The 26,508-nt window shown below is 36.8% G+C and overlaps 1 protein-coding gene across 1 annotated transcript in view; it reads right to left on the bottom strand.

The window, feature by feature from the left end:
- The window catches only part of LOC142344595 (uncharacterized), a 69,333-nt gene that overhangs the window by 24,536 nt on the left and 18,289 nt on the right, over nt 1-26,508 (bottom strand). Inside the window, exons 9-14 of the mRNA XM_075396386.1 lie at nt 25,445-25,597; nt 17,306-17,362; nt 17,085-17,145; nt 8,954-9,058; nt 8,009-8,790; nt 6,933-7,781 (exon numbers count right to left, since the gene is read on the bottom strand). Coding sequence (XP_075252501.1) covers nt 6,933-7,781; nt 8,009-8,790; nt 8,954-9,058; nt 17,085-17,145; nt 17,306-17,362; nt 25,445-25,597 — 2,007 coding nt within the window. The remainder of the gene's footprint in view (nt 1-6,932; nt 7,782-8,008; nt 8,791-8,953; nt 9,059-17,084; nt 17,146-17,305; nt 17,363-25,444; nt 25,598-26,508) is intronic.

Genomic DNA, 26,508 nt, shown 5'->3' with positions numbered 1-26,508 from the left:
GAAAGAACGAGAGCAGTAGCGAAAAATAAACTGCGTATCCAATGAGATCTTATAAAATAATTTGTAACCAATGAAAACAGAGTGTGCATCATGACGTAATAGTTATGTCACTTCTATTTTTAGTAACATCAGGTGATGCCAAAGATAAGTTTTCTATATTTAGTCACGTGAGGGAGAATTTAGCATCGAACACAAGCGAGTTATCTCTCTATTCTATTGGAGAACACCTGTAGTTCGAGAAAGGAATATTTTGATGAGATGATGACTCTCATCATTGTCATTTTCCTGGATCGGAGGAAGAAAAAGGTCTTTGAAATCGGGCAGATTGAAGGCTTCTGGTTTTTTAGAAAATGAGTCAGCATGCTTGGAGAACATGTCTTCTACCCACCAAACACCGTAGTGATTTATGTCACGCGAGTACGGGAACATAATACCTTTGCTGTCTTTCAACGGGTGAAACCCTTGTTCTTTTCGAATTCTTTCAATGGTTTGAAAATATGTTTGGAGAGAAAGCAATGAATTGTTGACTTTTTCTTCGGCTAGGTGGAGGTTATGATGTCTAGCTGCCTCTAAAGTTCTCCACAAATCCTTCGAAAGTGTTAAGCTAGTAGTCTGTGTTTTAATTGTTACTCTAGTGCAATCCACCTCATAAGATAATTCCAAATTGTTATCGGTTACTACCGTTTTAAATATTGATGCTTCCGTGATAGGAACGTAATCTAAATCTGAATGCAGTGTAGAGAGAAAAGATGTTGAAGGAAGTAAAGGAAGAATTGGAGTATTTTGCATTTCTTTTTAGGCTACTTATGTTCAACCAAGACAAAAGACAAAATGAATCGATAATGTTTTTCAGCATCAACATTCCAACATCAGATCTGACAGATTATTTGATTGGCTAAAAAAAAATAAGAAATGGACATTTTCAAAACAATAATACAACTTTTTCTGAAATCGGAAAATTGGAACTTCAGTTTAAAACGACACAGTAAAACACTGTTTTAAACAAAAAATTGATTTAAAAATTGTAAAAAATCTGTAAAAATCAAAAATTAAAAAAAAGTACTTTTTTGTTAATATGGGAATGGGTGGGTAAATGACCTTATTAATTTGTTAAGACACTATCTTACTAATCCCGTTAGTGTGAACAGCTTGGGTATCATACTGTGAGGTACATTTTTGAAAATCACGTAAACCATACGTAAATGTAAATGAGTCATCCTATCTAATTTAGTATTAAAACATTACCTAACTAATCCCCTTTGAGAGAACAGCTTGGGTGTCATGCTGTGAGGTACGTCTTTGGAAATTTACATTATTAAAGTGCAATATGGGAATGAGTAAATGACCTAATTTAATATTAATGAATTAACTTACTAATCCCCCTCGTGTGAACAGCGTGGGTATCAAGCTGTGCGGTACGTTTTTGAGAATCACGTATAACGTACGTAACTGTAAAGGAGTCATCCTACCTAATTTAATATTAAAACATTATCGTTCTAATCCCCTTCGTGTGAACAGCTTGGGTATCATGCTGTGAGGTACGTCTTTGGTAATTTACATTATCAAAGTGTAAAATAGTGGGGGCTCAATGCACTATCTTTCTAATCCCCCTCGTGTGAACAGCTTGGGTATCATGCTGTGAGGTACGTCTTTGGTAATTTACATTATCAAAGTGTAAAATGGTGGGGGCTCAATGCACTATCTTTCTAATCCCCTCGTGTGAACAGCTTGGGTATCATGCTGTGAGGTACGTCTTTGGTAATTAACATTATCAAAGTGTAAAATGGTAGGGGGTCAATGACCTTACCGATTTGTTGTTAAAGCACTATCTTGCTAACCCCCTTCGTGTGAAAAGCTTGGGTATCATGCTGTGAGGTGCATTTTTGAAAATCACGTATAACGTACGTAACTGTAGATGAGTCATCCTACCTAATTTAACATAAAAACATTACCTAGCTAATCCCCTTTCGTGTGAACAGCTTGTGTGTCATGCTGTGAGGTACGTCTTTGGAAATTTACATTATTAAAGTGCAAAATGGGAATGAGTAAATGACCTAATTTAATATTAAGGGATTAACTTGCTAATCCCCCTCGTGTGAACAGCGTGGGTATCATGCTGTGCGGTACATTTTTGAGAATCACGTATAACGTACGTAACTGTAAATGAGTCATCCTACCTAATTTAAAATTAAAACATTCCTTCTAATCCCCTTCGTGTGAACAGCGTGGGTATCATGCTGTGAGGTACGTTTTTGGAAATTTACATTATCAAAGTGTAAAATGGTAGGGGGTCAATGACCTTAGTGATTTGTTGTTAAAGCACTATCTTGCTAATCCCCTCGTTTGAACAGCTTGGGTATCATGCTGTGCGGTACGTCTTTGGTAATTTACATTATCAAAGTGTAAAATGGTGGGGGCTCAATGCACTATCTTTTTAATCCCCCTCGTGTGAACAGCTTGGGTATCATGCTGTGAGGTACATTTTTGAAAATCACGTAAACCATACGTAACTGTAAATGAGTCATCCTATCTAATTTAGAAATAAAACATTACCTAACTAATCCCCTTTGAGAGAACAGCTTGGGTGTCATGCTGTGAGGTACGTCTTTGGAAATTTACATTATTAAAGTGCAATATGGGAATGAGTAAATGACCTAATTTAATATTAAGGAATTAGTTTGCTAATCCCCCTCGTGTGAACAGCGTGGATATCATGCTGTGCGGTACATTTTTGAGAATCACGTATAACGTACGTAACTGTAAATGAGTCATCCTACCTAATTTAATATTAAAACATTATCCTGCTAATCCCCTTCGTGTGAACAGCGTGGGTATCATGCTGTGAGGTACGTTTTTGAAAATTTACATTATCAAAGTGTAAAATGGTAGGGCGTCAATGACCTTACCGATTTGTTGTTAAAGCACTATCTTGCTAATCCCCTCGTGTGAACAACTTGGGTATCATGCTGTGAGGTACGTCTTTGGTAATTTACATTATCAAAGTGTAAAATGGTGGGGGCTCAATGCACTATCTTTCTAATCCCCCTCGTGTGAAGAGCTTGGGTATCATGCTGTGAGGTACACTTTTGAAAATTTACATTATAAAAGTTTAATATGGTAGGGGGTCAATGACCTTACTGATTCGATGTTAAGGCACTGTCTTGCTAATCCCCTTCGTGTGAACAGCTTGGGTATCATGCTGTGAGGTGCATTTTTGAAAATCACGTAAAACGTACGTAACTGTAGATGAGTCATCCTAACTAATTTAATATTAAAACATTACCTAGCTAAACCCCTTTCGTGTGAACAGCTTGTGTGTCATGCTGTGAGGTACGTCTTTGGAAATTTACATTATTAAAGTGCAATATGGGAATGAGTAAATGACCTAATTTAATATTAAGGGATTAACTTGCTAATCCCCCTCGTGTGAACAGCGTGGGTATCATGCTGTGCGGTACATTTTTGAGAATCACGTATAACGTACGTAACTGTAAATGAGTCATCCTACCTAATTTAATATTAAAACATTATCCTGCTAATCCCCTTCGTGTGAACAGCGTGGGTATCATGCTGTGAGGTACGTTTTTGGAAATTTACATTATCAAAGTGTAAAATGGTAGGGGGTCAATGACCTTACCGATTTGTTGTTAAAGCACTATCTTGCTAATCTCCTCGTGTGAACAGCTTGGGTATCATGCTCTTAGGTGCGTCTTTGGTAATTTACATTATCAAAGTGTAAAATGGTGGGGGCTCAATGCACTATCTTTCTAATCCCCCTCGTGTGAAGAGCTTGGGTGTCATGCTGTGAGGTACACTTTTGAAAATTTACATTATAAAAGTTTAATATGGTAGGGGGTCAATGACCTTACCGATTTGTTGTTAAAGCACTATCTTGCTAATCCCCTCGTGTGAACAACTTGGGTATCATGCTGTGAGGTACGTCTTTGGTAATTTACATTATCAAAGTGTAAAATGGTGGGGGCTCAATGCACTATCTTTCTAATCCCCCTCGTGTGAAGAGCTTGGGTATCATGCTGTGAGGTACACTTTTGAAAATTTACATTATAAAAGTTTAATATGGTAGGGGGTCAATGACCTTACTGATTCGATGTTAAGGCACTGTCTTGCTAATCCCCTTCGTGTGAACAGCTTGGGTATCATGCTGTGAGGTGCATTTTTGAAAATCACGTAAAACGTACGTAACTGTAGATGAGTCATCCTAACTAATTTAATATTAAAACATTACCTAGCTAAACCCCTTTCGTGTGAACAGCTTGTGTGTCATGCTGTGAGGTACGTCTTTGGAAATTTACATTATTAAAGTGCAATATGGGAATGAGTAAATGACCTAATTTAATATTAAGGGATTAACTTGCTAATCCCCCTCGTGTGAACAGCGTGGGTATCATGCTGTGCGGTACATTTTTGAGAATCACGTATAACGTACGTAACTGTAAATGAGTCATCCTACCTAATTTAATATTAAAACATTATCCTGCTAATCCCCTTCGTGTGAACAGCGTGGGTATCATGCTGTGAGGTACGTTTTTGGAAATTTACATTATCAAAGTGTAAAATGGTAGGGGGTCAATGACCTTACCGATTTGTTGTTAAAGCACTATCTTGCTAATCTCCTCGTGTGAACAGCTTGGGTATCATGCTCTTAGGTGCGTCTTTGGTAATTTACATTATCAAAGTGTAAAATGGTGGGGGCTCACTGCACTATCTTTCTAATCCCCCTCGTGTGAAGAGCTTGGGTATCATGCTGTGAGGTACACTTTTGAAAATTTACATTATAAAAGTTTAATATGGTAGGGGGTCAATGACCTTACCGATTTGTTGTTAAAGCACTATCTTGCTAATCCCCTCGTGTGAACAACTTGGGTATCATGCTGTGAGGTACGTCTTTGGTAATTTACATTATCAAAGTGTAAAATGGTGGGGGCTCAATGCACTATCTTTCTAATCCCCCTCGTGTGAAGAGCTTGGGTATCATGCTGTGAGGTACACTTTTGAAAATTTACATTATAAAAGTTTAATATGGTAGGGGGTCAATGACCTTACTGATTCGATGTTAAGGCACTGTCTTGCTAATCCCCTTCGTGTGAACAGCTTGGGTATCATGCTGTGAGGTGCATTTTTGAAAATCACGTAAAACGTACGTAACTGTAGATGAGTCATCCTAACTAATTTAATATTAAAACATTACCTAGCTAAACCCCTTTCGTGTGAACAGCTTGTGTGTCATGCTGTGAGGTACGTCTTTGGAAATTTACATTATTAAAGTGCAATATGGGAATGAGTAAATGACCTAATTTAATATTAAGGGATTAACTTGCTAATCCCCCTCGTGTGAACAGCGTGGGTATCATGCTGTGCGGTACATTTTTGAGAATCACGTATAACGTACGTAACTGTAAATGAGTCATCCTACCTAATTTAATATTAAAACATTATCCTGCTAATCCCCTTCGTGTGAACAGCGTGGGTATCATGCTGTGAGGTACGTTTTTGGAAATTTACATTATCAAAGTGTAAAATGGTAGGGGGTCAATGACCTTACCGATTTGTTGTTAAAGCACTATCTTGCTAATCTCCTCGTGTGAACAGCTTGGGTATCATGCTCTTAGGTGCGTCTTTGGTAATTTACATTATCAAAGTGTAAAATGGTGGGGGCTCAATGCACTATCTTTCTAATCCCCCTCGTGTGAAGAGCTTGGGTATCATGCTGTGAGGTACACTTTTGAAAATTTACATTATAAAAGTTTAATATGGTAGGGGGTCAATGACCTTACTGATTCGATGTTAAGGCACTGTCTTGCTAATCCCCTTCGTGTGAACAGCTTGGGTATCATGCTGTGAGGAGCATTTTTGAAAATCACGTAAAACGTACGTAACTGTAGATGAGTCATCCTAACTAATTTAATATTAAAACATTACCTAGCTAATCCCCCTTCGTGTGAACAGCGTGGGTATCATGCTGTGAGGTACGTTTTTGGAAATTTACATTATCAAAGTGTAAAATGGTAGGGGGTCAATGACCTTACCGATTTGTTGTTAAAGCACTATCTTGCTAATCCCCTCGTGTGAACAACTTGGGTATCATGCTGTGAGGTACGTCTTTGGTAATTTACATTATCAAAGTGTAAAATGGTGGGGGCTCAATGCACTATCTTTCTAATCCCCCTCGTGTGAAGAGCTTGGGTATCATGCTGTGAGGTACACTTTTGAAAATTTACATTATAAAAGTTTAATATGGTAGGGGGTCAATGACCGTACTGATTCGATGTTAAGGCACTGTCTTGCTAATTCCCTTCGTATGAACAGCTTGGGTATCATGCTGTGAGGTGCATTTTTGAAAATCACGTATAACGTATGTAACTGTAGATGAGTCATCCTACCTAATTTAATATTAAAACATTACCTAGCTAATCCCCTTTCGTGTGAACAGCTTGTGTGTCATGCTGTGAGGTACATCTTTAGAAATTGACATTAGTAAAGTGCAATATGGGAAAGGGTAAATGACCTTATTAATTTATTATCAAGGGATTATCTTGCTAATCCCCCTCGCTTGAACAGCTTGGGTATCATGCTGTGAGGTACGGCTTTGGGATTTGAGGGAAAATGGGCTATACGTAATCTTTATACATAGGTACGTCTTTTTACCCCCCCCCTCCCCTGTCTTGCTGACATATTACTACTTTGGTCGCCATGCTTTATTGTTAACATTACCATTATATAGGGGTACTATATTGATCTTAATAAAATTAGAATTTAGAGAGCGAGGTAAGTCAGTTATGATAAAAAAAATCAACGCACAGTTCAGGTTTGAAACTCACCGCCAATGAGTTTAAGAAATGACGCCACGCACATAAAAGCAGCAAAAGAGCAGTGAAATAGCGACATGAAAAGATCAACAAAATTGTTCAAACCTGTGGTTCAGTAGTTGGAGAGACGTGGTATTCGTGTTCAGTGCTGGATTCATCCAACTCAATACTGGGCCTGATAGAACCGGAATTAGATTGTTCGCACTTGCTATTCTCTTTCGCATCGGCAGAACTGTTTGAAGTAGCTGCTACATCATTTTCGTCCACCATTACAAAACTTTCGGCGCCCATTGATTGGTAAATATCCGATGGTTCTTCAGAACTTTTAATAACTTCAGTTTCGACTACCCCTGACTCTGAAAGTGCAGCTGATTGAACATCTTCAACTTGGATATCTTGATTTGGATCAGGTTCTGACGCTTCATCTTTCTCTACGGCGCCAATAGTCGATTCGTAATACGATTGCACAATTTCAACTGGACTCGGCTGCGGTTGTTCTTCGGTTGGCGTCACTGGTTCGGGTGGCGATGATGTATCGGCTATAGGAGTCGCCACAGGATCCGTTTCCTCTGGTTCGTAATCAGAGGCCGTTTGGTCCACAGTTGGAACTGACGTGATTTGAATCTCAGGGGGAGCTGATTGCATAGAGGAATCAAAACAACCGCCAGTAGTTCCTGATGACTCTTCTATACCAGTTGTGACATCGTCATCACCCACTTCGCTAACGTCTTGTTGGGACTCCGAACCCTCGCGAGGCGGGAGTTCATGGCCTGGATCACTTTCGTTTACGTTACCAACTATGTTAGAATCTGAGGAGGAGTTAGTTTTATTTGAAAGAGAAACGTTAGTTTCAGACGGAAAGATATCAGCATTCGGAGTAGAATCTGTTATAATTGGTTGAGAATCTACATTCCACATTTCTGAGTTAGTCAACATTTCCACAGATTTAGACCCCTGCAAACACACAGTATAAGAAAACACTTAACAGCAATCATCAAAAACGCTTTTTAAATGAAACACGTGTTATAGAACAAAATGTATAAATTTGAAAAATAAATCCATTGAAAATCATCTACCCTCTGCCCACAAAGCTTTTTAAACAGTGCAGTATTCAGACAAATAATCAATAATCAACTTCACGTTTTTGGCATATTAAGTATATCCATGTATTCAGCACTGACCATTGTTAAGTTCTGTGCACTTTTTCCAAAAGTATTTGTGGTTGAGGTACCACCAGTCGCTGACTTCTCCTTAGCTGACCCAACTAAAAACCAGTCCAAACTCTTTGGACCTTCTGTCGAAGCTGAAGTCTCATTAACCGTAGAATAATAAGTTAAGTCATCGTAAACATCTTGATCGCTCGATTTTTCAGCTGAGTCCGGCACCTCTGAAAAATTAGACGCTCCCGGACCGGCTGAGCCAAAATTGTCAGATGTTGGGAATCCAAAAGAATCCTTTTTAGATTCATTTGCATTGCTTCCACCTCCAAAGGGATCAGTTGTGATCGCAGCACTTTTGAAAGGATCAGAGCTGCTACCCGTAAAAGCATTTGCCTCGAATGGATCACTTTTCGTATCCACACTATTCAAGTCCACATAAGTTGTATCCTCGGCTGGCATCACCTGATGTGCTCCGCCGAACGGATCAGCGTTGAACGGGTCAGTGGCATTGGAGGAGACTTCACCGAATGCGTTGAAAGAGGGCGATGCTCCAAAGGGATCTTTGACAGTGGCAGGCGCAAACCCAGTTACAGTATGGTTTGTTGTTGTTGTCGTTGTTGGGAACGCATCGGCAAAGTTAGACCCGAATGGGTCATTAGGAGCAGCATTTGCAGTGTTGAATGAAGGCGCTCCAAATGGATCTGAGGATGCATCAACTGAGGAGGCTGCATTTGGAATCGAGTTGGGCTTCGAACTCGACCCTGGGGGCGGTGGCCTTGACGGAGGGGGAGGTCTGCTTGGAGCTGAAAATAGATAAAGCACAAATGAATTAATCCCAGAAGTAGACTTTTCATTTATAAAAATTTTGAACGCATACAAAACGCATAAAAATAATAAAATATAGCCTATTAATTCTCAAACATCAATATAAACTTTGCCATTTTCTTTCATTGTGTCCCTACCAACCTGATTTTGGTTGTGTTTGGCCAGTGGGGAATCCGGATGCAAAGTCCAGAGTAGACTTGAAGGGATCCTCATGTGATGAGAAGGGGTCTTTCAGAACACCACCATCTGAAAACCAATTCTATGCCAAAAGAGTTCTATGTCTCACACAAGTTAGGCTTAAACTATATAACATGGGTTTGGAAAACTGGATATTTCATTTTAATTAACACTGTCTTTATTAATTCCTGAGTCTCGATGTTTTCTTTTTTAGGTAAACAAGTATTCACAGATAAATTAGATGAGTGTTACAAGATTTTCTACGCCAGGTTATAATTACACGGCCAGCGAAACTTGGATGAAATTATATAGCAAAGTTATGACACTGACTCGTCAGACGAGCAGTTCTTAAGACAATGCAACGTTTCAGATAGAAACTCCTTGCCTCCCTTGAAAAAAATCAACAACACGATGTCATAAATAAATTTCTTATGTAATAAGGCAAGCATTCAATATATTGTGGCAAAAATCCTGAAGCAGTGGCTTGAAATACTTCCGTATGATAGCAAAATACAGCACAATGGATAACACAAATGGAACTTGAACTGATGAAATGCAAATACTAAAGAATAGCCTTTCACCTATGGCGTATCCTCTAAAATATACAAGAAGCCATGATAGCTTCTAGATACCATTTAAGCCCCGTATAAAAGGAACGAAAGGATGAAAGCAGCCAAAGACACTCAAACTATCACGCTGCAAAAACATATGAGGTAAAAAACTGATATTTAAATTTATCAAAATAAAATGACCAGAATTTTTATTCAGAAAACAGTTCATATTTTTTGCATTTTTTGGGTCAAGAACCTTCATTGGTTGCTAAATTTGAATAGCTGAGACTAAAAAACTCCCGGCATCTTGCAAGAAAATAGCCGCCATTGATTTCCATAACCCCGATTAGGATTGAAAGAACACAAAAAAATTGAGAAAACTGATTGATGTAAAGAAAACTTTAAAATGCGAACTATTTTGATTTCATGTTGTTGTTAGACATACTCCTGTTAATTAATGAGAGGATGCAGGGGATATTATCAATAACAATAAGCATTAGAGATGGTAACTAAGACTTATAACAACAAAGTTTAAGTAGCGGACATCTAGAATTGGGCTTTATGGGTTCACACAGTTTCTATTTTTGATTTCGTTTTCTATGGCCTTGTTCAGTTTATATTGCTTCGCTGAGCATTTGCTATTTAAAAGCAATTTGCGCAGAATGCTTTTAAATAGCAAATGTCGAACAAACTTTTACTCGACGAAAAAAAACATAGCAGGACAAATACCGAATTACAATCCAAAGAACTCAAGTAATTAATGACCCGACAACAGAAATTTCTCGGCAACAACAAATTAAGACAAGCATAGTTTGTTTTGCTATGCTTGTCTTAGTTTGTTGTTTACAGGCAATAAAGAAAAAATTGTAGAAAATTTTTTTTTCAAGATTTAGTGTTTTAAGAATAATTAAATTTAACAACACTATAAAACATAGCTGGCAGATTGCCAGAAAACAACCGAATTAGCTTCGTAGATCTGCAGTCTCACCAAACAGTGAAAAAGACAGACCAAAAGATCCGTCTTTTCATTGAAAATAGCCGCAATTGATTTCTATAGCCGATTAGGATTGAAAGAACACAAAAAATTGAGAAAACTGATTGATGTAAAGAAAACTTTAAAATGCGAACTACTTTGATTTCATGTTATTGTTAGACAAACTCCTGTTACTTAATGAGAGGATTCAGGGGATATTATCAACAACAATAAGAATTAGAGAAGGTAACTAAGACTTATAAGAACGAAGTTTAAGTAGCGGACATCCTGAATTAGGCTTTATGGGTTCACACCGTTTTTATTTTTGATTTCGTTTTTTTTATGGCATTGTTCAAGTTATATTGCTTCGCTGAGCATTTGCTGTTTAAAAGCAATTTGCGCAAAATGCGCGAAGAATGAAACCAGCTGACAGAAGTTAGTAAGATTTCAAGCAATAGCTTGAAAAAGCAGCAAAATGAGGTAAAGAGAAACCAACTTTTATTCGACGAAGTAAAAAAACATAGCAGGACAAATACTGAATTACAATACAAAGAACTCAAGTAATTAATGACCCGACAACAGAAAATTCTCAGCAACAACAAATTAAGACAACCGTAGTTTGTTTTGCTATGCTTGTCTGAGTTTGTTGTTTATAGGCAATAAAGAACAAAAAAATCATAGAAAATTTCTTTTTTTCAAGATTTAGTGTTTTAAGAATAATTAAATTTAACAACACTATAAAACATAGCAGGCAGATTGCCAGAAAATAGCCGCAATAGCTTCGTAGATCTGCAGTCTCAAAAAACAGTAAAAAAAAGACAGACCAAAAGATTCGTCTTTTCATTGAAGGCTAATATGTCATGTTTTGATTAAAAATCTGTTAAAGTTTTTGCTGCCTCTATTAGCCGCTATCCAATAACCTTAATTTAGAGCGACACACACCCATTTGACCTTATCTCTTTGAATTAAAGTAAATAAAAGTCAATTTCCAATTTCAAAGTGAGGAAGTCATTTTTGAGTGAGGTAAGTCACGTGTGACCAAAAATTTAATAATGTGAATGAACAAAACTCGCTCCAGTAAGAGCGAACAATGACCTCACGCACGCACTTCAGTTGAAATTGCATGAACCAATGAACAAAAAGCAGATTTGAAGTGGTTGTGACGTCATATGGTCTTAACAAAAATCGCGACTACGAAAAAAAAAACCAAGATAAGGCCAATAATAGCCCCAGCTATCGCTGTGCGGCAATTAAGTAAACAATTGACTTTAAACTTCCTTTTATCCCGCACTAGAAGGCCGATAAGAACCTTCAATTTTGAGACTAAGGGATAATACCACAACATGAAAAACCACATGCAAGACATGCATGAAAATCAATTCATTTTTTCGAAAAGAAAGTGTCAAAATCATAAAAAGGACTGCAGTGGAACAAACTTGTCATCATTCAGACCAACTGCTAAAACAACAAACATACCCGGCAGATTGCCGGAAAATAGCCGCCGTTGATTCCAATAAGCATGATTGGGATTGAAATAACAGAAGATATTGAAAAAAAAAAGATTTTTGTACAAAAACATTTTTTTAAGTCCGATTTATTTTGATGGCATTTCGTAGTTCAACATACTTCTGTTTCTTAGAGAGAGGCTACAGGGGCTACTATCAATAACAATAAGCATTAGAGAGAAGTAACTAATACTTATAGGAACGACGTTCAAATAGCGGGCATCTAAAATTGGGCTTTATGGGTTTATCCCGTTTCTATTTCTGACTTCAATTTTTTATACTGACTCTGTTCATTTTGAATTGCTTTGCTGAGCAACTGATGTTCAAATTCACTTTTAGCAGAATGAGAGAAGAGAGAAACTAGCCTACAGAAGTCAAAAAGATTTCACGCAAAATGTTGAAAAGGCGGCAAAATGAGGTAAAGCGAAACATTTTTTTATTCGACGAAGTAAAAAAAAAAAATAGGAGCGCTATAATAGCCGGCTGAGAAGATGAGGGCGGCTATTAAACATAGCAGAAAATACCCGCCGTTGTGCACATCGGGATTTAACAGAAAAAGAAAAAATAAGAGAACAGCAGGACAAGTCCTGACGTACAATTGAAAGCATTTTCATTGACTAAACAAAAACTACATTTAGAATGGACGATGAGTGAAATAAGAAACTCATTTCCAAAAAATAGATACAAAACTAAAAATCAAAGCAAAAATGCCACATGTAAACAAAAAACCAAAAAATTTGGTTCAAACAAAAAATCTAGGCGTAGAGTGAATTATGAATGTATTGGGAAAAGCATTTAGAAAATCCGATTCAAAAAATAAAAAAAATAAAGATCAAAGTGAAATTGCCGCATGTGAACAAAAAACAACTAGCGAGAAAGAGAAATTTGGTTCAAACAAAAAATCTAGGCGTAGAATGAATTATGAATGGATTGGGAAAAGCATTTAGAAGATCCGATTCAAAAAACAAAAAAAACAGTAAAGATCAAAGTGAAATTGCCGCATGTGAACAAAAAACCACTAGCGAGAAAGCGAATTTTTCAAAGAAGAAATTTTTCTTAAGAAATAAGCAATCACAGAAACTAAACAAAAACATACCCATTGCTAAAACTCTTGAAGCTTTTATCCCGAAGCCAGCATTTGATCCCTTCAAATATACCTACTTTAAAAATATTTCAATAACAAATTTTTCTCCGAAATCGGTCCAGGATTATAGCTGCTAACTCAGATCGATTAACTGAGTAAATGACAGAAAAATCTTTAAAAAATGAAATCAATCGCAAATTTGAATGAAATTTTGCTGAAAATCGTGATAATAATATCTTCAGAATCATTTCCGTGTCTCTAGAGGCTATCCAGTAACCCAATTCCGAGCCTTAAAAAATTAATTGCCTCAAAAATCAATACGCGATAATATTGAAAGAAAAGAAATTCGTTCTGTTAAAAGGTTGAAAACCACTCCATTGCCCCCCAGAATTTATATATTAACATACTATCAAACTCTGGAGTAGATTACCTGGCTACTGAGGCACGAAACAAAGACAAATGTTCTTAAAAAACTTGAAATTGCAAATTTTGTCAATAAATTTCTAAAATTCGATATGTTAAATTGTTGAAAACAAATTCATTGACACCAACAAACATGCAGAAACTTTTATCAGAACATGGAATAGGTTTTGTGGCAATTGAGAATAGAGACATCAAAAATTGATTAAAAAATGGATTAAAAAATGTTAGGAAAAATTGCAGATTTTATCCAAAAAAATGCCGTGCCATGTCATCAAACATGTGACTGGCCTTTGGTAACCTAATTCTTTGGCAGTATTCACCACATTGCGTAATTGAATGCGTGAAAGAATTTAAAATTCATTCATTTGAAACACAGTGAAGTAAGTCAGAAGTCAAACGTGAAAATCGAGGCTTATGTAAAGCGAAAAGCGTGATCAAAAAGTAAAGCGAATTAAAAAAAGGAGAGCGCCTAAATAATAGCTGTTGAGAGGCTGAGTTACAATAAAAAATTCGACCAAATGGACAAAAACACGGCTAAAAAATGTCATCTATATGCGCCAATCTCTCAAAAACTCTTTTCAAAAAGTCAAAAAGTCATTTAATGAACGCAGCGCAAGAACAAAAAACGTCTCTTGCCCAGACAAAGTTAGTTCATGCGTCAATTTTACTCACTTTCACCATTAGTTCAAAACGGCTCTTGAACAAGTAGTTTTTCCGGTAAAAACCATAAGAAAACCAATACTTCTCTTCGAGTCGTACAAAGTCAAGAGAACGCCAATAATATTCCCAGCTATCACTTTGCGGCTGTTAGAAAAAGAGAAATTAGACAAAAAATTTGATAAAATTTACCCCACATTTTTCTTAGCAAACAACTCAAAATTAAAATCTATCAAATGGAAAGAACAACTAAATCCCTAAAATAACTAAGATCCCCTAAACTTCCTAGATGCTGGAAAATTGAATGAGATTACCAAAGGTATAAAAAAGCATCAAACAGAGCAAAATTGCAAAAATAGCTAAAAATGCACCTATGTTTAATATTTTTCATTAGATGATCAAAAGGGGCCTCCAAATGCACTAATAATAGCTTAGTTGATTGAGACTGCGACAAACACCCTTATTCAATAGATTAAGGACAAAGCACAAACTTTCAATTGATGAAGAAAATAGGGCCGCAATAATAGCCCCCCGCTAGGATGAAGGCGGCTATTAAAAAACATAAACCGACTAATGTCGGAAGAATTGCACTCGAAAAAGCATTTGGAGAAAACATTTGACACGCCGGGATTCGAACCATTGACCTCCCGATGCCTAACCATAAGCACTGCGCGCTCGGCTATCAGGCCCTTCTTGTTGCTATGCTGCAACCGATTTTATATTAGCAACAATAGCCGCGATAGACGCTTGTGGCCTTCCATGAATTGAAACAACTAAAGAAGTAAGATAGACAGGTTGACCACAAGTCTTTTAACAGATCACTAGACTTTTTGGTTATATTCGGACTCTCATTTTTATGAGACATACGCCCTATGAAGAAAAAACCCTAATTGAGCTTTCTCAAAATTAATATTCGAAATCAAAAACTCAAGACTCTAATACTCGAGAATTAGGGCATATGCGTTAGTACTAATAGGGTGAGCCTACCAACACGGGGGGGGGGGGGGTGATGATCCCATGTCTTAAGATCAAACCTTTGATACGCCTTTAATAACCTAATTCTTCTGATTTTGACAGTATTCATCACATTGCGTAATTGAATGCGTGGAAAAATGTAAAATTCGTTCATTTGAAACAGTGAGTGAAGTCAGAAGCCAAACGTGAAAATCGTGGCTCAGGTAAAGCGAAAAACGTAATCAAAAGGTAAAGCGAATTTCAAAAAGGAGAGCGCCTAAATAATAGCCGTTGAGAGGATGACAGCGGCTATTAGAAACATCCAAAAATAAGAAGCGGAAAGGTCAAGGAAGGCAATAGCTACTGACAGAATCAGGCATTGCGATCAAATAAAACCAAATAAAAGTTTAAACCAACCGATGAGGCCTGTCAACGATAAGAAAAAATGTTAAGACATCAATAAGTACAAGAAATACTAGCAAAAACTAAAAACTTTACTTAATTTTTTTGCAAACAAGCCGCGTATAAGTCAAAGAAGCAACAACTATGAACTGAAACAATCAGTGCGATTAATTTAAGCACCAGATGAGACCTGTAATTAATGAGACTTAGACGTATGACAACAAAACGAAAAACAAAACTAGCAGAACTCAAAACCTCTATATTTCTGCAATACAATTAGTGTCAAAGACATAGAAAGCATTGATTAAAAATTTTCAGAACACGTAGTGTTAATGTCATGAAAACCACTAGCCATGTACTCGCATCATTAACTAAGCTCATTGATGCCTCGTTAGCATCCAATAAGACCTGTCATTAGTGATACGAAGTGATAAGATAACGGAAATAATAAAACAGTTGGGGGTTAGGTAAGTGGTGAGGGCGCTGGAGGCGGGTTTGATAGATAGGTGATTGGTCTGTTGTTTAGACAGGTAGGCAGTGAGGGCGAGGGAGGATAGGTGGTCGGTTCGTCTAGACAGCTGGAAGAGACTTATATGGGATCAAAAATTCTCAAAATGACCTGTTTACCCTGAATATTACCAGCAGTTCTTAATTACTATACAAAACAAATTAAGCTACTGTAAAAATCCAATGTTCAAAAACAGACAAACAGGTATCGACATACCGTGCAAAACCTGCGTCATATTTCCGGAGTTGTGGCATCAATAGATTCATCAGAAAAAAAAATCCATTAAAGCACCGATACTGTCTTTTTTGCCCTAAAGACTGGTAGATAAATTGAATCAAATGTTATTTTTTAAAAAATTTGGATCATTTAGAGATTGAGTTTCAAAATTTTTCAAAATGAAACCTTCGCCTAAATTACTTCTAAAAGTTGTCTTTAACTCAACACTCTTGTATTTTTGGAAGCAATATAAAATGGTTAAACTAAAACATGATTAACGTTGAAAACTTTCTTTTTAATCGTACAGCAAATCGTCATATCGATGAACGGATCTCTCTACTGCATTGAGACACTGGAGGAACAAATCCGCATTAACTTCAATTCTCATATCGATCTTTGATATTACACACAGTTCACGGGGAAATCAACTGATCGATAGTGGAAAAGGCACACATCAAAATAGCAAAATGGAAGAGACAACGGAATACAGAGTTGAAAGAGGAGGCAACACTCAAAGAGTACTTAAGGCAGCAGAGCTTTATTCACTCATTAATTCCATCACAAAGGCACCCAACTATACGCATGTTTATGCATTCGCATTAGTGAGTGGGCCTGCCTCTTAGCAAAGCCGATCGATCTGTTTCTGCTACAGCATTGAGTAGCTGTTGCTGTCTTGGGAGCCATCTAAAAAAGGGGGGATGGCTCAAAAACAACAACAATTTCCCACCATTTAAACGCACTACGCGATTTATCGCACAAAGATTAAAAGGTCATTGTCGTCGTTGTTGGGTGCCAAAATGCATTTATATAGAGCAAACAAACCTGCTAATGAGAAAGGGTCCTGATTTGCAAATGGGTCTTCAAACTCGGGAGCTGTTCCATTCTGAAACAAAGGAAACAATTCTGATATCAACTACCTGAACGCTGGCCACGCAATTCTACCTCCGGTGTTAGAGGCTATTCTTGAGGTCAACTTTGGCTTTCAAGTATTCTTCTTATTCATACGGTCATTTCTATAGACATCGTCAAAGAACGTCACTTACCGTAAGAGTAACTGTGTTTTCGTATGGAATGCCAAGAGACGCCAACTGAGCTTTGTACTGAAACAAAGATTTAAAATTTCTTTAAGAAGTATTAAAAAGAAAAAATGATGTCTCTGAGGATAATAACACATCGAGTATAATAAAAACCACAAATCAACATAACAGAATAAAGTCGAGCGAATTTCTCTCAAATGTCTGGCGAGCAGTTGGCTTGGTCAGTACCTCAATGAAGCTTAAAGGGGCCCGCTAAAGGTTGTCATTGAGGGGGTGGGTGGCGGATGGAGCGGGGTGGAGAGCCGAGTGGGGGGGTCAAGCTCTAAGAACCACCCTTCAAATCATGAATTTGTGTCTTCAAGTTTTGCCAAATCCCATACTTAAAGACTAGTAAGGCTCTAAGAGAGCTGATCAGCAAAGCCCTCGGGGGTTAACCTGTTTATACCATCTACGTGGACAAAAGTCAAATCAAGTTCGACTAATATAGTTGATAAACACTTTGAGAGCAATCAATCGATATTTTTGGGGATAAGTTTACAATTAATAACAGGGATATAGATCTTGGTAATTGGTAGTGCCTATATCAACCAAATATTTTGCAGCGAGTTGAAATACACTGATAGAAAATTAGAAAACTAAGGGATACGTAATGATTTTAAGTTTTTCAACCAAAAAATTACGCTGAACGTAATCCAAAAAATAGTCGGAAAATAACCGCGCTTGACACCCCTTACCGCTATTGGGATTGAAAGAGGCAACGAATTTAACTCTTGCTGCTTTCCTCCAAACAGATCATTAAAATCAGTTCTAGTTTGCAAATTAAAATGCTTTGTACTAAAACCAATTGTTTTGAATGACGACCTTCACCGTCATTGAGATTAGAACACAAATAAATTGAGCTGGTAAATGTGCCGATGACGGGTTTATCCTCAAAAAATGTATCGGATTTCTTTTTAAAATAAGCCCAAAATATGCAGTAGAAAGGGAATACTTTGATGACTGACACGTCATTATCATCTCTGTTATCCACAACAGGAAATGGTTTACAACTTTTCCACCCGGAAAAATTTAATAATTGCATTTTCGTGCAACTTTTTTGGAAACGGTGATAACCAATTTTTAAATAGTGAGCATGTTTTCCAGACAGGCTTCATGCGAGCTAAAAATATTTAATGGTTTGATGAGACAAAGTAAAAGCAAACTTTTACAGAAATTTCACAACTTAAGCTGCACACATTTTTTATCACGGAAAAATGTCCGTTTGTGTCTAGATCAATTTTTGAGTATACAACAAATATTTTTTATGTATACCTCCTAATTGTAATTTAATATCTGGAGAATTTTATTTTAAAAACATCTAAAAATTGTGAGTTAATTTGGAAAAATTCAAAAACTGTTTAGTATAAAATCATTTTGGCAATCTTTATTAACCAGTTGGAATTATGTATAGCCTACACATCAACCTTTGGAGGATACAAATTCAGAAACTTAGGTGACTTGCATTACTCATTTTCTGCCAAAATCCGCTAGTCTATGTTTCAACCAAAAAATAATACCCAAACCTTAAGATTGTTGCTTCTGCAAAAGTTTCAACCTTTTATTTTGAATTTTGCAAAAGAAATAGAAAACAAAAATTTGCGATTGTTAGGACACCGATTAAATCAAATTAATTTCTAGTTTGATTCCATAAAAATGGTCCGAGCCATTTGGGTTTTTAGATATTTGTAAATAAGTAAGCCATTTGGCTAGGAGTATGCAAAGCAAGGGTAAAATTATGACTCCCATGCCTAAATTTGTTTCTTAATTTCTCATACACTACACTCTGGCATGAGCATAAAATGAACATAACCGACTAACGTCTCGCGAATTGCTCTCCAACAAACGGTTGGTTTCGTCAGTAGCTAGCCACGGTTTAGTGAGGCTTGCTTCAACTTAATTGAAGGGGCGTGAGTGGGTGCACCGGGGGGGGGGGGACAATAGTGTGGGGGAACAATAGTGGGGAGGGGGTTCAACATCTGAGAACCGCCCTTACACCATAAATAAAAGTCGCCAAAACAGTTTCTGTGAATCGCTTGCTTGAAGACCAGTGAGCTGAAAGGCTCTAAGAGAACTTAATGCCCGTTGGACGCTACTTGTTTTTCCCAATTTTGAGAAACAAAAAGTCAAATGGGTCAGGACAAAAAATAGGTCAAGCGAAGAATTGCATCAAGACCAACAGGACTAATATAATTGCTACAAACTTCGTTTGAGAGCAATTGAACACAATAAAAAATATTGAAAACACCCGGCCGATTGCCGGAAAATAGCCACCGTTTATTACCATAACCCCGTTTGGGATTGAAAGAAAAAACAATGAACAAAAAAAAATTTTGTAAAAAACAATTTCGAAGTGCGAACTATTTTGATGTCCTTTTGTAGTTGAACATACTCCTGTTTCTTAGTGAGACGATACAGGAGCTAGTATCAATACCAATAAGCATTAGAGATGGCAATTAAGACTTATAAGAACAAAGTTCGAGTAACGGGCATCTAATACTGGGCTTATGGGTTTATCCCGTTTCTATTTCTGATTTCGTTTTTTGATACTGACTCTTCATTTTGCTGCGCAACTGATGTCTAAAAGCATTTTTAGCAGAATCAGAGAAGAGAAGTTAAAAAGATTTCACGCAAAACGTTGAACAAGCTGTGAACTAAGGTAAAGCGAAAAATATTTATTCGACGAAGAAAGAAAACATAGCAGGACAAGATTTGACGTACAATTCAAAAAATTTTCATTGACTAAACAAAAGAAACTAGACCTAGAACGGCTATGAGTGAATTGGGTAAACCATTTCCAAAAAAATCAGATAAAATTAAAACAGAAATGGAAATTGGGTTAAAAAAAACTAAGCCTAGGCTGAACTATGAATAGATTGGGACCATTCAGAATAAAATCCGATCCAAAAGATCGAAAAACAGAAAAAAAGTCGAAGTGAAATTGCCGCATGTGAACAAAAATCACTGGCGAGAAAGCGAATTTTTGTTCAAACACCTTTTTCGCACTCTACTTTAAAATTAGAGCGAACAAATTTTACACCACAAAGTCACAATGCTTCGCTCTACTTCCTGTTTCGGCGTGACCAAAATCACTACTCCAATTTAACTTCAAAAATCATGAAAATGTGTGACCCGATCATTAAAAAAAGACAGCGCCCCACAACAATTCAAATTCTTTGAGTTGCAAAAAATAGGAGCGCTATAATAGCCGGCTGAGAAGCTGAGGCAGCTATTAATAACAAACACGCAATCAGTTTGATCCACTGTTTTCAGACAAAGGCTCGAAATGGTAAACTGACTAATCAAAAACTCAATTTGGTGTACGCCTACACTGCTGGATTACAGAGATTACATTTAATTGGAGTTAGATTCCTGGATGTTAATTTAGAACTCATTGCGGAGGTAAGTTATGTACGATCAGGAACTTGATCGCACATCATTGACCTGAAAATTTAAGCTACTGAGAGTCAAAAAACGACACCATACGCACCAACTCAGTTGAAGCTGGATGTAAGTCAAGGTAAATATGACTCAGTTCTTAACGTTTCAAACATTATCAAATGTACGCAGGAACAATGGTTGCAGATGCAAATTGGTTGCAGACGCAAAAGATTAATCATCCAGCAACACTGATTCCCATAACCCCGATTGGGACTGAAAGAAAAAAATGCAAAAAAACTGATTGATGTATTTTTTAGTGACCAAGAATTAGTGACTAACAAATTATCATTAAAATCTAGAGAATCTTGGTAACCACAAGCAATGTTCTAAAGTTAGAAGCAAAACAGCACTTTGTGGTTCTTTGCTGTTGACGCAAGAACAATGGTTGCTGATGCAAATTGGTTGCAGACGCAAAAGATTAATCATCCATCAACATTGATTCCCATAACCCCGATTGGGACTGAAAGAAAAAAATGCAAAAAAACTGATTGATGTATTTTTTAGTGACCAAGAATTAGTGACTAACAAATTATCATTAAAATCTAGAGAATCTTGGTAACCACAAGCAATGTTCTAAAGTTAGAAGCAAAACAGCACTTTGTGGTTCTTTGCTGTTGACGCAAGAACAATGGTTGCTGATGCAAATGGGTTGCAGACGCAAAAGATTAATCATCAAGCAACATTGATTCCCATAACCCCGATTGGGACTGAAAGAAAAAATGCAAAAAAACTGATTGATGTAATTTTTTTTATTGACCAAGAATTAGTGTCTAACAGTTATCACTCAAATCTAGAGAATCTTGGTAACCCCAAACAATGTTCTAAAGTTAGCAGTAAAATCAGCTCTTTACGGTTTTCAGACAAAGGCTCGAAATGGTAAACTGACTAATCAAAAACTCAATTTGGTGTACGCCTACACTGCTGGATTACAGAGATTACATTTAATTGGAGTTAGATTCCTGGATGTTAATTTAGAACTCATTGCGGAGGTAAGTTATGTACGATCAGGAACTTGATCGCACATCATTGACCTGAAAATTTAAGCTACTGAGAGTCAAAAAACGACACCATACGCACCAACTCAGTTGAAGCTGGATGTAAGTCAAGGTAAATATGACTCAGTTCTTAACGTTTCAAACATTATCAAATGTACGCAGGAACAATGGTTGCAGATGCAAATTGGTTGCAGACGCAAAAGATTAATCATCCAGCAACATTGATTCCCATAACCCCGATTGGGACTGAAAGAAAAAAATGCAAAAAAACTGATTGATGTATTTTTTAGTGACCAAGAATTAGTGACTAACAAATTATCATTAAAATCTAGAGAATCTTGGTAACCACAAGCAATGTTCTAAAGTTAGAAGCAAAACAGCACTTTGTGGTTCTTTGCTGTTGACGCAAGAACAATGGTTGCTGATGCAAATTGGTTGCAGACGCAAAAGATTAATCATCCATCAACATTGATTCCCATAACCCCGATTGGGACTGAAAGAAAAAAATGCAAAAAAACTGATTGATGTATTTTTTAGTGACCAAGAATTAGTGACTAACAAATTATCATTAAAATCTAGAGAATCTTGGTAACCACAAGCAATGTTCTAAAGTTAGAAGCAAAACAGCACTTTGTGGTTCTTTGCTGTTGACGCAAGAACAATGGTTGCTGATGCAAATGGGTTGCAGACGCAAAAGATTAATCATCAAGCAACATTGATTCCCATAACCCCGATTGGGACTGAAAGAAAAAATGCAAAAAAACTGATTGATGTAATTTTTTTTATTGACCAAGAATTAGTGTCTAACAGTTATCACTCAAATCTAGAGAATCTTGGTAACCCCAAACAATGTTCTAAAGTTAGCAGTAAAATCAGCTCTTTACGGTTACTTGCCATTTCATTTTCATACTTACGTCAACTTTAAATTACTTTGATGAGCTTCTTTTCTTCTCTTCAATTTGTAGTTAAAGTGTGAAGGTTCCTACATAGAAAGGCACTTTCGAGGAGCTCAACAGCAGCCAGCAGATTAGCAGACGCGGATATTGCTTTTTTCCTAATAATAATGCATAGAACTCACCCACTGTGTCAATAACACACCTTTACACATGGAATAAAAACTTCGTCGACAATTATTTGAACAAAAACTATATGACCTTTGAACATCATGCAACTCATTAGAAAGCCTAAAAAGTCGGAGAAAAATAGGAAGCGCCCATAATTGGCACAAACCATCGAGTCTTAAGGCTCATCAGGTCTCGCGAGTTTCTAGACGTGATACTAGTATTTCATGGACAACCTAATTTTTCAGGCTCCTTCAGTTCGTGTGGGGGGGGGGGGGGGTGTGGAGGTAAAATTATGACTTCCACGCCTAAATTAAATTCATAATTTCTCATACACTACCCTCTGGCATGAGCACAAATTGAACACAACAGGGAAATTGAATACAAAAAACGCACTTTTGAAAACGCAGTCGATTCGGTCCATTTTTTAAAGACAAAATCTAGAAATAATAACCTGACTTTCAAAAATCAAGTTGGTGTACACCTCTACTGCTGGTTCACTGAGTTTACAATTAATTGGAGTTTTATTCCTACATATTAATTGAGAACTCATTTCAGATGTAAGTCAAGGTCAATATGACACAGTTCTTAACGTTTCACACATTATCAAATGGACGCAAGAACAATGGTTGCAGATGCAAATTGGTTGCAGACGCAAAAGATTAATCATCCAGCAGCATTGATTCTCATAACCCCGATTGGGACGGAAAGAATAAATGCAGAAAAACTGATTGATTTGAAAATTTTTTTAGTAACCAAGATTTAGTGACTAACAAATTATCACTAAAATCTAGAGAATCTTGGTAACCACAAGCAATGTTCTAAAGGTAGAATTAAAATTAGCACTTTATAGTTCTTTGCTGTTTCAATTTTAGTTCTTAACCTTTCAACCATTATCAAATGGACGCAAAAACAATGGTTGCAGGTTCAAATTGGTTGCAGATGCGAATTGGTTGCAGATGCAAAAGATTAATCATCCAACAGCATTGATTCCCATAACCCCGATTGGGACTGAAAGAAAAAAAAACTGACTGATTTAAAAATTTTAATAGTGCGATCTTTTTTCCACTTTGTTCATTTCATTCTGTTGTTAGACATACTCCTGTTACTAAATGAAAGGATAAAGGGGCTAATAACAAGACCAATGGCATTAGAGAACGAAATTAAAGCAGCGGGCATCTAAAATTGAGCTTATGGGTTTATCACGTTTCGATTTTGACAGTGAATCTGTTCAATTAGATTACTTTGCAGAGCAACTGACGTTTAAGAAATTTTGAGCAGAATGATCCAAGAATGAAATGAGCCTAGTGAAGACAAAAAGATTTCACGCAAAACGTCGAAAAAGCGGCAAAATAAGGTAAAGCGAAACAAAATTTTATTAGACAAAACAAAATAGGAGTGCAAAAGTAGCCCGCTGAAAAGATGAGAGCGGCTATTAAAAACAATTCAGATTGAATTTTGTATTTACGCTTACTCTGCTTCCTAATGAGGATATCAGAATTAGTTATTAACCAATTTTACTAAAATCTGGAGAATCTTGGTAACAAGCAATGTTCTAAAATTGAAATTGAAAACCGCGCTTTACGGTTCTTTCCCGTTTCATTTTAATACTTACGTCCACTTTAAATTCCTTTGATGAGCATCTTCTCTTGAATTGGAAAAATTAGATTGAGATAAGAAAAACAGTCAGAAAGAACCTAGCTAAGTATTGTTAAACTGTGGAAATTCCTGCATAGAAAGCCACTTTCGAGGAGCTCAACAACATCCAGCTGATTAGCAGACGCGGATATTGCCAGAGTTATTTCCTAATAATAAAGCATTGAACTCAAAAACTGCAAAAACTATATGATCTTTGAACATCAAGCAATTCATTAGAAAGCCTAAAAAGTCGGACCGCAACCCAATTGTAAGCGCCCAAACTTGGCAAAAAAATCACCGGGTCTTTAGGCTCATCAGGTATCGGGAGTTTCTAGATGCGATACTAGTATTTCACGGACAACCTCTTTTTGCCGTCACCTTCAGTTCGTTGGAGGAGGGAGGAGTAACTAAATTCAACAGGGCGCTTCAAATGACGTCATTATAGGTTAGTATATAACCACTAAAAAAGTGGAAAAATTAAAACCAATATCAGCGCAGCTTTCATTTTAATTTTAGTAGTAATATGCCGCCACTTGAGTTCAGCTGCTGACACTTGTGAATGAGAGCGAAATTTGGATCACGCAAAACGCTAAAGTCAAGGGCGTAGAAGTCACTCGAAAAGTCAAAACGGTCAAGCAAAACATGGTTCGAGAGCAATTAAACTAGCGATTGATGGAATCACTGAGGCATGGATGGAATCACTGTGTCACAAAAACCGATTGCACAAAAAGATCACAGAGAAACGACCAGGCACGCATAAATAATGTTGGGAGCTTTGTTTGAGAGTAACAAATTATCCCAACAGTTTTGCATCACATTTAGCATACTGTTTGCCTCCTTTGTGAAGTCTTTTAATTACAATTAACTTTTGAAAAAAAGCACTTAGCCGTAAATGAGCATAGATAGATAATCACAGGGCGCTCTTTCTTCCGACTTATTATTTGCTTCCAGGGTTTATATTAAAATAAACCAACCTGATTAAGCTCTTCCATTAATTTAAGTTGCTGTGAATTCAAATCGCTGTTCAACTGTTCTTTGGAGTCTTTTAGTTTCTGCTCCAACACTTTTTCCTCATTGAGGAGCTGATTCAAGTCTCCTTCTGCTCGTTTCAAATCCTCTTGTTTACGCTGAAACAAGATCTCAATTGAAGATACCACAAAACTCTACTATAAAACATGGTATTTTTCCCATTTATTGGCTCTTTCCCGATAAAGCCCGATTGCTATTTCAATAGCTTCCAGACGACCTGGACGATGAACAAACATATCCGACTAACATCGGGCGAATTACTCAAAACAGTTTCGGCGAATCGGATACTTAGGGACTGTTAAGGCTCTAAGAGAGCTGCTCAACCACTTAATGTCATCCGTGCTTTACCTGTTTACCCCGTTTTCGCGGACTGAAAATTAAAAGGGTCAGACGAAAAATCGGTCAAGCTCAAAATAGCATAAAGACTACAGGACTATCATTGTTGCAATTTTAGTTGAGGGCAATTAATAAAAGAGAAAATTTCCAAATGTCCAAATGTAATTCCTGAACGAGATTAGAAAAGGTAGTCTGACAGAGCAAAAGAGAACTTCAAATACCCGCAGTCGTTTCCAAACCTAAACAAACCAATCAGTTGACCTTAATTTTAATCAGATTAAATAGTGCTTAAAATAATTTGTATTCACAATTGTATCTATACTGTTTCTCAAATAAAGGGATCTAAAGCTCTAAGAACTGCCTTTAACATCACAATCAGGTATATGCTTAGCGGCTGAATAACACCCACAAGATTTACTAGTTTATCCCCTTCGCATGACTAAAATTACAAAAAAAATCTGTTGGTCAGATGAAAGAACGATCAGATGAAAGATCAGTAGTACGAAAAATTGTTTAAAAAGACCAGCACGGCTAAAAAAAATGGCTATCAAATTTGCTTGAGATCAATTAAAAATTAAAATACCAAAAAATCAAGGAAACTGTTAGATTTAGAAAAAAACTAGCAATTGCTATCCATGACCTTAAATAGAGGATTGGAAGAAACAAAAAATGA

Source organism: Convolutriloba macropyga, chromosome 8, assembly GCF_964194025.1.
Source record: "Convolutriloba macropyga chromosome 8, txConMacr16.3, whole genome shotgun sequence".
Classification (NCBI taxonomy): Eukaryota; Metazoa; Xenacoelomorpha; order Acoela; family Convolutidae; genus Convolutriloba; species Convolutriloba macropyga.
Note: the sequence above shows the minus strand (reverse complement) of the source record. Positions and strands in the feature narration are given on the sequence as shown.